Source organism: Periophthalmus magnuspinnatus, chromosome 2 (assembly GCF_009829125.3).
Source record: "Periophthalmus magnuspinnatus isolate fPerMag1 chromosome 2, fPerMag1.2.pri, whole genome shotgun sequence".
Classification (NCBI taxonomy): Eukaryota; Metazoa; Chordata; class Actinopteri; order Gobiiformes; family Gobiidae; genus Periophthalmus; species Periophthalmus magnuspinnatus.
In genome coordinates this window covers 11,288,940-11,304,298 of record NC_047127.1, presented here as the reverse complement: position 1 = coordinate 11,304,298, position 15,359 = coordinate 11,288,940, and the positions used below count along the sequence as shown (strand labels likewise).

Sequence of the window (15,359 nt, the reverse complement as noted above, 5' to 3'; positions counted from 1 at the left end):
CAGAGATGTATCTCCAGTTTGTTTGGTTTGGATTAGCTGTACTTTGGTATTCGAGTATTTATCTTGAATTTGAAATAATCTTGAAATGTTTGCCCAAGGATTTGCCAGGACAGGATACAGCATTGTATAGTAGCTTTTGTTATCTTGTAAGTGTAGTCTCGACACAAATAAAAGCAAATAAAGACATACAATTTGATAAGATATTTATGCAGAACAAAACTGAAATGTGTTACCGGTAATATTTACAAGATAATCTAAAATACAGAAAAAAAACATTATGTACTGGACCAAGGACTGGACTTATCACTAGACTTAGGACTAGACCCGGGACTGGACCCGGGACTGGACCCGGGACTGGACCCGGGACTGGACCCGGGACTGGACCCGGGACTGGACCCGGGACTGGACCCAGGACTGGAACTAGGACTGGAACTAGGACTGGAACTAGGACTGGACCCGGGACTGGACCCGGGACTGGATCCAGGACTCTGGACCCAGGACTAGACCCAGGACTGGACCAAGGACTAGACCCAGAACTAGACCCAGAGCTAGACCCAGGACTAGACCAAGGACTAGACCAAGGATTAGACCAAGAACGGGACCCAGGACTGGACCCAGGACTAGACCCAGGACTGGACCACGTCTTCTTCAGGACTAAACCAGATTGGACCATTGTAGACAAAACTATTATATTTACACATTTCCACTTCACCAGAAAAGTTACATAGTGTACCTTTTACAATAATAGTATCCACTGCATTACATAACCCCTGTATTACATCTCTTAGTGACCAGGGCTTTCGATGTTCTTGACCCATGTGACCCGTGGCAGTGTTTATGGAGTTGTCGGTTCTAATCCCTCTGATGTACGGCCTTGGAGCTGCCCTGCCTTCCCACGATGCACCGCTCTGGGCCAAAACAGGAAGTACAAACCGTGGTCTCCAGACTTGTTTAGGTTTGGTCCCTGCAGTGCGGCCTTAGTGTGAGCTGGCGTGTCAGCTGTGGTTGGCGTCAATGGAGACTTTGAAATTCGGTGATTTTAAGTGCATGTGACAGATTAAACTAATGACTTCCCCCAAACATAGTTAACATAATTATAATTAAAGAAGACGTATTGTGCTTGTGTCTAGTATTTAATTATAATCTATGACACCCGTGGATCATTATAGCATTATATTTTAGACCAGGGGTGTCCAAACTTTTCTCATTAAGGGCCACATATAAAACCACAGACAAAGCTGAGGGCCGATTGAGGGCCATAGACCGGTCGCGAATACAGTGAATACTTAAAATCTGCGTTATTATTACAAGTTTAGACTGAACCACTAGACCTTTATTCATGCTTACATCCTCAATGGGACACATTAAATACTTGATATGGGCTTGATAAAGTAGATTTTCAGAAACGTACAGTAAAAAGTACTGTTTAAAGTAATATGGGCCAATTCACCTGGAAGCTTGAGGGCCAAGAAAAATTGGTCTGAGGGCCGCATTTAGCCCCCGGGCCACAGTTTGGACATGCCTGCTTTAGACATTTTAAACCGCAGTATTCATCTTAAAGAAACAAGTCTGCTAACTTCCGCGTTACTACTACTACTACTACTGCTGCTAACTACTATTACTGCTACTACTACTACTACTACTGAGATTTTTTTAGCTATATGAGAAGATTTACGCCGGAAAAGGTTGCATTAATAACGTCTTTGTCCCATTACAGACACAAACTAACAACTAAAGTGTTCATTCTGCTGTTTATTCATTGCATCTCATGATTTTTTAACAATATTGCAGATTTAGAATAGTTTTTATTGTTTAAAACTACTCTTGGGTTGTTGTGTCAGTGGCATAAATTAGTTTCAATATCACCGTTTATCGTCTATATTTACTTCAGCAATGCATTTAACTTAAAAATATGTATTATGACAGGCCTACACGACGCCACCGAGCCCTCCTCCGCTCTCTTCTCTAATTTCACGATGATTATTTATGTTTTGATTTGTTGCATTGTGATTTGAATGCGTTTCTTTTTCCGTAAAGCACTTTGAATTACTTTGTGTACCAGTTGTGCTGTACACTCGCTTCGCTTTATGTCCCGTGTCTTTTGAGGGATTGTTGTCATACATTTATCATTATATATTCATTATTCATATATGCCACAGTGTGATCGCTCCCCACATCTTTATTCATGAAAAATTGCAGTTTCTTTCACGTTTAAGCCACTACAAATGCATTTTTAACTGCTCATGTTTTACACTATAGAGTAGTGAATTGTGCGGGAGGGGTTAAGACATATACAGGCCTGTAGGGTATTACAACTTAGCATTACATCTGATATAACCACCAAGACAGCACACTAATGGAGTTTTACTGTTGCTCGAGTAATTATTTATAAGACTGTCAGAAAGCCACAAATCATATTGCTTTGTTTGTGACACTAATCTAACTGAAAAGGGTTGTCAAAAGTATCAAAACTAGATACTCCTTTGGACAAGTATCGATGCCAAAAAAAATCACATTCATAGGACAAAAACAAACTTTTCCTGAAGGAGTTTTTTTGTTTTAAATTAGTGATGTTTGAGTGACATTAATTGAGTGATATTCATTAATTTATATGTCCCAATACTGTAATATTAAATAGATTTTAGTAATTGCCAAACGTAGTAATTGGTAAAAATCCACCTTTTCACAAGTATAACAACTATTGAACTATCCATCTTTTCATTTAAAGGTGCACTGTGTAACTTTTTTGGTCCGCCACCTGCTTGTTTTCATAGAGACGTTATTCCTTCACCTGGAATGTTCCACAGTATTACAATAAATAATCCATCTTGTGTTCAATTACAGGTATTTTTATTGCTCAAAAATATCTTGGAAAACATTTGTCCTTATTGTGAGTGGTCATGCCACTCCACAGCTCTGACTGGTAACTTCTGGTGGAGGGGTGACCTGCTTGTCTCCATGGAGATAGATGAGTTTATAAACATACTGTGGAACATTACTGGCAAAGCAGTAACATCTCATCTATAGACATATAGACACACACAGGGATATAAGAGGACGGGAGGGCATCTGACACACAGGGATGTAGGAGGATGGGAGGGCATCTGACACACAGGGATATAGGAGGATGGGAGGGCATCTGACACACAGGGATATAGGAGGACGGGAGGGCATCTGACACACAGGATATAAGAGGACGGGAGGGCATCTGACACATAGGGATATAGGGGGACGGGAGGGCATCTGACACTTTTGACCCCATGTCAGTTTTGTTGACACGTAGTTTACATCTGTCTGGTGTTTTGAGCTTGTTGTTTTTGAGGCCACAGTCGACAGAAATACAGAAACATGAGCCAGCTGACACAGCAGGGCTGTGGGTTCAATTCCCTACCCTGCCGAGACACTGTCACTTCACATTTACAGGCGGGACAAAACCGGGACTAAACTGGGACTAAACTGGGACTAAACTGGGACTAAACTGGGACTAAACCAGGACTAAACCAGGACTAAAAACATGATTTAGCCTGGCCTAAATCTGGCCTAAATCTGGCCTAAATCTGGCCTAAATCTGGCCTAAATCTGGACTAAACCTGGACTAAACCTGGACTAAACCTGGACTAAACCTGGACTAAACCTGGACTAAACCTGGACTAAACCTGGACTCAGCGAGATCCAGTTGTGTAGAGATCTTTTATTTTTATTTATCTAGAGAATTTTAATGTCACACTTTTGCCTAATGAAGCTCAGTGCATATATCTGATGCATGCTAATACATCCTTCTATAACAAATAACAAATTATAAGTGACATTTTTATGTGAAATTGCTTTGAAATTCTGGATCATTTCATCAGTGCGTTTGCTAATATGCGTAAAAGCTTGCACCGCCTTAAGCTTTTGGTGAACTCTGTGATTCACACGTGGTTTTGACTTTAGCTGTCAGCGTCGAGCTCCTTCAAAAACCGATGCACAGGATGAAAATGTGTTTATTATTGAGTTCCCTAAATCTGACCCAATTCCGTTTTACCATCTTAAAAAGGTGAAAAACTGAACTAGTTCATTTTAAACGCTTTGCAGTGGTCCCAAGTTATTCCTCACTTACATTATGCATTCAGACCATCCTAATTATCCACCATGATGAGTTTATAAGTGTTTTTCAGAACCTTCAGAGACCAGAGTGGAGTGTACTTCCTGATTCTCGGGCAATAAAACACTTTTAATGAAGTGCCCATATGCTTTTTTGTTACTTTTTTGTTACTTTTTTGTTATTGTTGAGACCAATACTGCAAATACTACAATTACTTCAACTATTACTATTTCTACTACCATATTTTAAATCCTTGTGTTTATTTTGAGCTTACTTGTCTTGTCTCTATCTAATATCTCCTCTAGTTTTCTGTAATCTGTAAAATTCCACTACTATTACTATTACTACTACTACTATCACTATTACTATTACTACTACTACTACTACTGCTAACTACTACTACAACTAACTACTAGTATTGCTGCTATTACTACTACTACTACCACCACAACTACTACTACTATTACTACTTTTACTACTACTACTAGTACTGCTACCTCTGCTGCTACCACAACTACTTGTACTACTACAGTACTATTTGCCCAAAGGAGTTATATAACATTATTGCTATTATAAATATGTTTAATTCATTTAATCACTGAATTAAAGGACTGGATTTCCTTGTTTTTCCATTTAAATAGTTGTAGTGTTGATGGTTGAATTCCCCTTCATGCATAATTTTGCATATTTTCTTTCTTAATCCTACTTTCAAATCCTTACATGAGCACACAGGTCTATATTTAGGTATTTTCAAATCCGTCTCTTTGCTTTCTATTCTAGTGTAAATAGCCCCATTTTGTATAGCACTGGTTTGTACATACAGGAAGTGTGAACTGTTCATTGGCACGATGCATTCAGGGACAGATGGTGACAAAGCATGACTCAGAGGCTCTTCTTTCCTGACGTCACTTAAACACACCACTTTGCCAAAGCCTATATTTTACACCTGTGATTTTTCTATGCTCTTTTGTTTGTGAAAAGCCAGTATGGGGTAAGAAATGGTAAATTCAAGTATTTCCTGTTCAGTGATGCGTTCAGGTGCAGTCTGTCTTGTAGGATCTTTTAATGCTTAGGCTCATACCTGGCTGGCGCTGTTTTAGAGGATGGTGCTGGCTTTATTCCTCGTGTCTATTTTTAAGCCTAAACCCAAAATCGTGTTGCATTCACTGTGAAGAAAGAGCGAATGAAATCAACATTGTCACCTTTTTATAAGCTTATTTAAAGGTACACGATGTAACTTTTTCAGTCGGTGGGGTACTGCCGTCTGGCTATTTCCATGGAGATGCTATTGCACAAAAGACACGGGGACATTATATTACATTATAAGACACGGGGATAGTTATATTACCTAAATAATTATTCATTTACCATTTAAGTTGTGTCTTTTAACCATATTTATTTATTCTACAACTTTTGAATGAACTTAATGAAATTAATGTGTATTTTGCAGAGCCCAGTTTTACCTTGACCCTTGAACCCATCGCGACACCAAAGGTGACCTCAGAGCCGATGGAGCTGGCGTGTCATGTGACCAACATTACCAACCTCCCAGCAGGCGGGAGACTGGGCGTATCCTGGCAATACAGCTCTGGTAATTCACTTCTATATATTAAAAACTACTACTACTACTACTAATGCTATTACTATTGCTACTGCTATTATCACTACTGCCACTACTGCTATTACTGCTACTACTGTGATTATTACTAGTGCTACTACAGTTACTACTGCTACCACCACTACTACTAGTACTACTAATACTAGTACAAGTAAAGCTGCTACTACTGTTGCCACTGCTACTAGTAATACTACTGTTACTACTATTACTATGACCAGCCACTAGTATTGTTATTTCTACGATCACTGCAACTTGCTGACTAAACTTGGGCAGGACTAGACCAGGACTAGACCAGGAAATAACTAAGAATTTTCATTATATGTTACTACTACTATTACTATTACTACTACTACTACTACTACTACTACTACTATTACTATTACTAATGTATTTCTACCATATATTTTTATGGAACAGGAAGTAACCCTCAGACCTCAAATCTCATTGGCTCGTTGGACGCGGGTGGTAACCTGTTGCCGGGGACGACGTATTCAGATCGACTGGATACCGGAGCCATTACTCTGGGCAGAGTCCAGCCCAATACTTTTAAACTGCGCTTTCTGCGTGCACAGGTAACGCTTAGTTTGACATCAAAATTCAATAACGTGTAATATATTAAAGGCGCTGTAAAGGCATAGTGTGATTCTCATTCTTTAGATCTGCTATAATTCAGGACACTGCATAGACTGTATATATAAATGGATATAGCTAACCTGCTAGTTGTTTTTTTTTTGTGTGTGTGTGTGTGTGTGTGTATACACTTGCAATATGAGATAATCACATTTGTATTGTTCTACAGGAGGTGGACATGGGGCAGTACTCGTGTGTGGTCTCAGCCTGGACTGTGAACTCTCAGGGCGGATTTGTGAAGGCGACCGAACAACCAAGCCCCGCCCTCCCGATCAAATGGGATCCAAAACGTATGTACTACTACTAACACTACACCTACTACTACTACTACTACTACTATTACAGCTACCATAATTTGACCAGGACTAGACTGATACTTAAACCTGGACTAAACCCAGACTAAACCTGGACTAAACCACACTTTAGCTTTTAAATAAACTGAAAAGTCCAGGTGTGAGTTGTTCAAAACCCGTTTCTTCATTATGACTATTACGTCTAGACAAAATGAATGTCAGGTTTTAATATACTCTGGCTCCATTTTCAGACCAAATAGTGCTGTATTTGAGCCAAACAGTAAGGGTTTTGTCTGACTGTGAAACAACAGTAGTGGGCACAGTTCAAGTGGATAAATGAGGTCAGGAAGTTCAACATGGCCGACCAAAATAGAGTATAGAGTTGACGTACCCACTTTCTGGAATTTCCCAAATGCCATACAATTATTTCTTTTGTGAATTTGCATTTTGTACTTGGTGAGCATAGCATGTTTTAAATATGTGATATTTAAACTCACAATCTACATGTGTAAAGCTATTTAAATTTGAGTTGGGTTCTATGGAAAAATAATGAATAAATCATAAGCCTAGATCACAATTATTTAAAAAAATTACAAATAACAAAACTCCAAAGATTTCATTTTAGTTGCCAACAAAAAATGTATCCAGAAAATCTATAGCAAATAATAATAAAAAAAAAACTATAAAATTACATATTGCCCAAAGTAGGCCAGTTATTTTAAAGGTGCACTCTAACATTTCTGTTCGGTACCTGCTTGTCTCCATAGAGATTGCAATGTTTCATACAGCTGTTTTTATTGTTCAAAAATACCTTGAAGAACATGCTTTTTTTACTGTGAGCAGGCTTGCCTCTCCACAAATCTGACCTGTAATCGGACCTGATGGCACCATCTCCATGGCACCTGATGCTCCATGGAGATGAATTAGCTTAATGCCATACTGTGGAATATTCTAGGCAAAGCAAAGACATCTCCATGGTGACAAGCAGGTGGCAGATCCTCTACCAGAAAAGTTACATAGTGCACCATTTAAACGCCTTTAAAAAAAAAAAAAAAAAAAAAAACTTTTCATTGAACTTTTTTTTTTTTTCTAGGTCCGTCTCTGAACGTTGTGGCCAGGACTATCCGCGAGGCTTCGGTGGGCGGGTCTACATTTGAGATGAGCTGTGCGATGACCACTGAGAATCTGGGGGAGGCGGGCTATTCTGTCCTCATCCAATCACAGGAGAGCGTCGGCGCCAGCATCAAAACCATTATGACGTTCAGTCCTGACAGTGTGGTCCAACATGGAGGAGCTACGGACCCAAAACGCAGGTAAATACATTAGTTTTGGTTTTGTCCTGGTTTAGACCTGGTTTTGTCCTGGTTTAGACTTGGTTTAGACCTGGTTTAGACCTGGTTTAGACCTGGCTTAGACCTGATTTAGACCTGGATAGACCTGGTTTAGACCTGGTTTAGACCTGGTTTAGACCTGGTTTTGTCCTGGCTTAGACCTGGCTTAGTCCTGGTTTTGTCCTGGTTTTGTCCTGGTTTAGACCTGGTTTAGACCTGGTTTAGACCTGGTTTAGACCTGGTTTAGACCTGGTTTAGACCTGATTTAGACCTGGATAGACCTGATTTAGACCTGGATAGACCTGGTTTTGTCCTGGTTTAGACCTGGTTTTGTCCTGGTTTTGTCCTTGTTTAGACCTGGTTTTGTCCTGGCTTAGACCTGGCTTCGTCCTGGCTTCGTCCTGGCTTCGTCCTGGCTTCGTCCTGGTTTAGACCTGGCTTAGTCCTGGTTTAGACCTGGCTTAGTCCTGGTTTAGACCTGGTTTAGTCCTGGTTTGGACCTGGCTTGGACTTGTCTTAGTCCTGTCTTAGTCCTGCTTTAGTCCTGGTTTAATCCTGGTATCTAACACACAGGCATATAGGGGAATGGAAGGGCATCTGACATATATGAATACTAGATAGTCTCATTTAATTAAAAACATAATATTTGACAGTTCATGATTTTGTCCAGGGATCAGTTGGTTCTGTTGAAATCCGGAGCAGCGGAGTTCCGGTTCCGTCTCGGTGGCGTGCAGCTCTCCGACCGTGGGTTTTACTGGTGTGACATCACGGCGTGGACCAAACAGAGCCCGGGCCAGACCTGGACCAAAGCCACCAGTGCAGAGTCCAACAAGGTCAAGATACAGTACCAAGAGAACGGTCAGTTTTATTTGTTACTATTATTCAACAATTTACATTAACAAATTATCCCTCAACTTATGCTACTACATATTAAAGACGCTGTACCTGATTTTTACCATCTTAAAAACATGAAAAACTAGATTATTTTAAACAATTTGCAGTGGTCCAAAGTTATTCCTCACTTAACTTATGCATTCAGAGCATCCTAATTACTCACAGAGATGAGTTTATAAGTTCTTTTCACAACTTTCGTAGGCTAAAGGAGTTTTCCTGTCATGGTAATGCTAACAACAACTAGCATCCTAACACGCACTTCCAGATTATTGCTTATACACTATGTCTGCGCTGGGGCAAGACACATTTTACTCAAATACATGGAGAAAAAATGGGGTAGAGATTATGGTAGATTAAGTTGATACTCCTCCAGTTAGGTACTCCTCACCAGACACCACCTACTGGCTTCCATGGAGATAGATTAGTTTAAAGCCATACTGTGGAAGCTTCCAGGTAAAGTGGCCAACCCTTCAGTAGGGATTGGACAATAAACAATAATATCATTTATCGTGATAAAAAGGGTTGACAATAATCGTTCATGATAATCGTGATAATTCCCAACAAAGATAATCACCTTTATATCACCTGAATGCATAGAAAAAAAAGACTTATCCAGAGGGGAGTCAACAGGGGGGACAAAGGGGTCTGTTGTCCGGGGCCTCGGGGTCTTAGGGGCCCAGAAGTGGACAATCTTCCTATTAATTTGTATTACAGGGGGCCCATGTGAGGCTTATTGCCCCAGGCCCCCAAATTTCTGTTGACAGCCCTGCTCATCCATAATATTCTGTTATAATTATTCATATCCATAACAACTTTAATCATTACCGTGATATAAGTGTTAATCGCAGTTATTTTGACCATAATAATCGTCCCATGACTACCCTCCACGAGAAAACTTACACAATACAGCTTTACAAGTAGAGCAGATAAGGCTATGATACAAATGATCCCATGCATATTTATCTATCAATTTTAACTTCTATCTCGACTAAACGCCTTTTTGCAAATCCCTATTAATTAGTTCACTAAATCCTGTACTCTTGGTTATATACAGTACACAAGCTCCTCCCACTCTGTTCCAGCTTACTCACAATTGGCCTATTAGCGAGCAACATAAACACGCTAAGCTCTTTGACGCCTATACGCAGACGCTGTCCTAGTTTAAAGGGTTTGATCTGAACGGAGAGAGTGGGATTGTGGGGAAAAATAAATAAAAAATGAAAAAAAAGGAGTAAGGAGTGGACAGAGAGAATAGGGAATAAGAAGCCAAACAACAAAGACGTGTTATAATGATTGAACTAGATATTTTGTCGCTGCCGAAAACCATTACAGTGAATTTTAAAGTGCTAGCCTAGTTTGCCATTTCTTTTAACGTAATTATTAAAGCCGGATTATGTAACTTTTCTAGCGGATGGTCTACCACTTGCCTGTCTCCATGGAGATGTTGTTGATATGACTGGAATGTGGCACTGTGTGGTATCAATTAAACAATTCTATCTACATGGAGGCAAGCAGGTGATGCGACATCTGTGCAGGGGCGTAACTCTTTTTTCCCCTCTCTATAGCCTTCACTACATCCTTATCCATCCAGCAAACACAAGTTACATTGTACTACTATTCCAACTACTGCTACTCCTACTTCTCCTGCTACTCCTACTACTCCTACTGCTGCTACTGCTACTGCTACTGCTACTACTACTGCTACTACTCCTACGACTCCTACTACTACTATTACTGCTACTACTACTGCTACAGCTACTACTGCTACTCCTAATACTCCTACTGCTGCTACTGCTACTGTGACTGCTACTCCTACTAGTCCTACTACTGTTACTCCTACTACTCTTACTACTGCTACTACTACCACTACTGTTACAGCTACTACCGCTGCTACTACTACTACTACTACTGCTACTACTACTGCTACTACTACTACTGCTACTACTTCTACGACTCCTACTACTACTACTACTACTGCTACTCCTACTACTGCTACTCGTACTACTCCTACTACTATTGCTACTGCTACTACTGCTACTGCTACTCCTACTTGTCCTACTACTGCTACTCTTACTACTGCTACAGCTACTACTACCACTACTGCTACAGCTACTACCGCTACTACTGCTACTACTACTACTGCCACTACTCCTACGACTCCTACTACTACTATTACTTCTACTACTACTACTGCTACTCCTACTAGTCCTACTACTTCTATTACTGCTACAGCTACTTCTGCTACTTCTGCTACTTCTACTGCTCATACTGCTGCCACTGCTACTACTGCTATTGCTACTGAAAACAGATTAATGATTGAGTTAAATTTCTCCAAATGAATCCTATACACATTTTATGTAAGTGATACAGTGATATCTCATACTTCATACTACTATTCCTACTATTCCGACTACTTACTAATGCTATTACTACCTAAAGCAGACAATATCTTAACCCGAATTACTCCGTAAAATGTTATTAAAGATCCAATATGTAATCTTCTGGAGGTGGCACATCACCTTCATGATTCTTGGAAATAAAAAGTTAAAACTATACTATTCCAACATTTTTAAAAGAGCCAGGTTTGTGGAGATGCAAGCTCGATGAGAGTAAGGCGGTACTTAATTAGGTAAAGGAAGTTTTTCAGTGCAATACAAATATCAAAAATAAATAAAGACATACTTGTATTTTAGTCTATTCTGTGGCTTTAATATATTTTCCTATATCCTTTAGTGTAAATGTTGACATATAGTAGCTGTAGGTCTTTTTACTACTACTACTGGTGCTACTAGACATATAAATACTACAACTATTGCTAAATATTACGCAAAATTACTGTTTTTGATATACATTCCAAGCATTATATACAAGTTATTTTCAGACCTATTCCCAGAGTAAATGTTGACATATAGTGGCTGTAGGTCTGTTTCTTATTATAGCCCTGTAGCCCTGTTTAGGAGAAGCTTCAGGGGGAGAGCGCTGGATGTCGACCCAGAGACGAGTGCTTGTCTCTGGGGAAGCGTCGGCCTTTGAGCAGCCTCTTTCCTCCATGTTTCTTTTTATTTTTTTGCACGTTTTCTCGCCTTGTCCTCCATCTCACTTTGGGAACGCCATCAAAGCAAAACCCTTCGGCCAATCATGTACGCACCGCTCCGACTCGCATCCCTCTTTCTTCCCATTTTGTTGTTTTTTCGTAGTGCAAAAGCTGAACGTTTTGACCCCACACAAGTCGGAGATCCAAGAAGGACATTTTTCCCGCTTTTTTGCCTGAAGCATTGTGCATATTTTTTTTTTCCTTTTTTCCCTAAGTGTCCATACTCCCACGCAGTATCCGATGTGGGAAGAACATATGGAAATTGCAAATGTCTCCCTGGTATGTTTTAAATAATTCACCAATGCATTCATTTAATAGATGGAAGGTGATGTTAAACTACTGGGAAAAGTCGCTCTAGATCTTAGCGGTAGGTCGTTAAAAATCACTTAAACTGCCAACATGTTAAAAGGTTATTTTATCTATAATTATCATATCATTAATATAAATTGCCGGGGTTTAGCTGCACATGTCAATATATATAGAAAGTTTTTCACAACCAACCCAGAAGAAGAAGAACCACAGCTTTGCTTGCTAATCCTAATAACAACTAGCATGTTAACAGCGCACTTTTTAATTATTGGGGAGTAAAACACTTTATAATTAGATACAGACTGTACACAGCAGACTTATTCTGACATCATGAGCTGCTTATACTATGTATCTGTACTGGGGCGAGACACATTTAGCTCAAATACATGGGGAAAAACTTAGGTACAGGCTCTTTAAATTCAAAATGTGTACTCCATCTTTTCCCCTCTAAACAATCTCAAAGATCTACCGTATGCACATTTATTGTATTGGATTCTTGTTTCTGTAACTGTATCTTTCATAATGTAATTATTATAAATAAGTTGAAAAAAAGTATACTCTTAATAATTTTCTTAAAATTGTACTACTACTATTACTACAGCCAGTACTGTTGCTGCTACTACTACTACTACTACAGTTACTACTGCTACTAGTACTACTACTAGTACTATTACTCTACTGCTACTAGTTCTGTTGCTACTACGACTACTACTTCTACTTCTTCTACTACTACTACTACTACTACTACTGCTATGACTAGTACTGTTGCTACTATGACTACTACAACTACGACTACTACTACTACTACTCTGACTATTATTACTACTATTACTACTGCACTACTGCTATTACTACTACTAGTACTGTTGCTACTGCTGCTGCTACTACCACTACGGCTACTACTGCTACTAGTACTGCTACTAGTACTACTATTAGTACTATTACTCTACTGCTACTAGTACTGTTGCTACTACTAATTCTGCTACAGCTACTGCTTCTATTGCTACAGTCACTGCTACTAATACTACTAAAAAGTTACCTTTAAAAAAAACAAAAAACATTGTAATTCGAGCATTTTTGTATGGTTTCCTGTCCCTTTGAACTTCTGTCTAGACAAATAATCTGATTAGCTACTTTATAATAAAAGTAAAGAGCCTCGAAATGTAGCCCACATTTTTAAAACCAGAAATGCCAGAATATATTATGCAAAACTCCTAATGCAGCGGGCTAGTCCTGCTATCGCTTAAGGCCCTGAAGTGTGTCCCATGTGCTAAAGACTGACAACTGCTCCCACTGGTGTTAAATGATGGATGGACTGAAATGCATTGATTTTTCCTATGGACGCAGTTACATGTGGTGTAGCCAAAACCTGCCTAAACTGTGCAAACAGATCTTACTCATGTGACTTGAGGTTTGAATCATTTCTATAGACGTTTAATGAACAAAATGGGAAGGATGAATATAGATTTGGGTAATACTGTAGTCTGTATTTCGATAACATATTCAAATAGTTATGTAAAAATCCGACTGTCTAGTTTCTGTTCGCTGCTGGTTTAATGGTGCACTATGCAGGGTTGCACCGATCCAGCTTTTTCAGTTCCAATCCCGATTAGGATACTCAAGCTTTGAGGATCTGCCGATACCCGATATCAATGGATAGCACCGCAGGGACTGTAAACATAAAATAAAAAACAAAAATGAGAGTGTTATGTGGCTGTTATTTATCCCCTTCAAATTATATGTCCAATCAGGATATCGGCTGAATCGATATTTTTAAGTCAATGTCCAGCATCAATATCCAGATCCAGTATCTTATCGGCGCATCCCTACCACTATTTAACTTTTCTACCAGATGCTACGCCAACTTTTTTTATTTTTAAGCGTGTCTTTTTTAACTTTTTTTTTACTTTTGTACAGTTAGCTAGCGTAATAGTTCTCTGTCATCACTGTGAATAATTAGGATGTTCTGAATGCATAAGGTAAGTGAGGAATAACTTTGGACCTCTGTAAACTGTTTAAAGTTAACTAGTTCTGCTTTTTTGTTCCGTAGAAATCAGGTAAAGCATCTTTTTAACTTTAATTTCACTATATCTTTCTGTGTTTAATTTGATTTCAGGCCCATCCTTCGCCGTCGCGCTCCGCTCTGATTCTACCACTGTGTATCCATGGGAAACCGCCAAAATGGAGTGTGTCCTCAGTATCTCCGGATCCTCTCCAAAATCAGGTACAAACTCAAAGAACTTGTCCTATATTTGATATTTTTCAAACCAGTTTTTAAACATTTGTTTAAAAAATACTGATAAAATATATGAGATAAATGTTTAGTTTTAGTTCTCTCGTCCTGTTCAGATGTGTTCAGATTGCTTTGTTTTGGTTTTCCTGGTTTGGTTCTGGTCTTTTAGAAATCTGCATAAGCCTGGTTCAGACCTGGTTCAGACCTGGTTCAGACCTGGTTCAGACCTGGTTCAGACCTGGTTCAGGCCTGGTTTAGTCCTGGTTTAGTCCTGGTTTAGTCCTGGTTCAGATCTGGATTAGTCCTATTTAAGTCTTCATTTAGTCTGCATTTAGTTCAGAATGTTTTAGTGCCAATTTAATCCTTGTTTAGCCTTGATTTAGTTCTTGTTTAGTTCTAGTTTAGTCCTTGTTTAGTCCTTGTTTATTCCTGGTTTAGTCCTTGTTTAGTCCTTGTTTAGTCCTTGTTTAGTCTTGATTTGGTCCTGGTGTAGTTATGAATGTTTTAGACTATAGTATACTACTTTTTGTGCCAATGTAGTCCTTGTTTAATACTGGTCTTGTCCTTGTTTTGTTCTGTTTTAGTCCTTATTTAGTACTGGCCCAGTTCTTGTTTCATCTGCATTTAGTCCTGATTAAGTTCTTGTTTAGTCCTTTAGTTATCGTATCATTTTCAGTATCTTTATTTTAAGTCAATATAATGCAGAAGCTATGTGTTCCTCTATATTTTCGTGATACAAAACAAGGAAATGGAGAACAGTATTGTTACAATGCACTCGGCTGACCTGTGTGGACCTGCCAGCACCTGCCTGCCCCTGCTAAAAAACACAAACCCCTATGCTCCGTTTACGCAAGTGTGGACTTCCTGCATTTG

At 39.2% G+C, this 15,359-nt stretch overlaps 1 protein-coding gene across 1 annotated transcript in view; it reads left to right on the top strand.

Annotated features, from left to right (window-relative positions):
* Positions 1-15,359, top strand: part of ptgfrnb (prostaglandin F2 receptor inhibitor b) — an 87,615-nt gene that overhangs the window by 50,695 nt on the left and 21,561 nt on the right. Inside the window, exons 7-12 of the mRNA XM_033980690.2 lie at positions 5,535-5,675; positions 6,120-6,274; positions 6,502-6,622; positions 7,719-7,938; positions 8,627-8,814; positions 14,370-14,477. Of these exons, the coding sequence (XP_033836581.1) occupies positions 5,535-5,675; positions 6,120-6,274; positions 6,502-6,622; positions 7,719-7,938; positions 8,627-8,814; positions 14,370-14,477 (933 nt within the window). The remainder of the gene's footprint in view (positions 1-5,534; positions 5,676-6,119; positions 6,275-6,501; positions 6,623-7,718; positions 7,939-8,626; positions 8,815-14,369; positions 14,478-15,359) is intronic.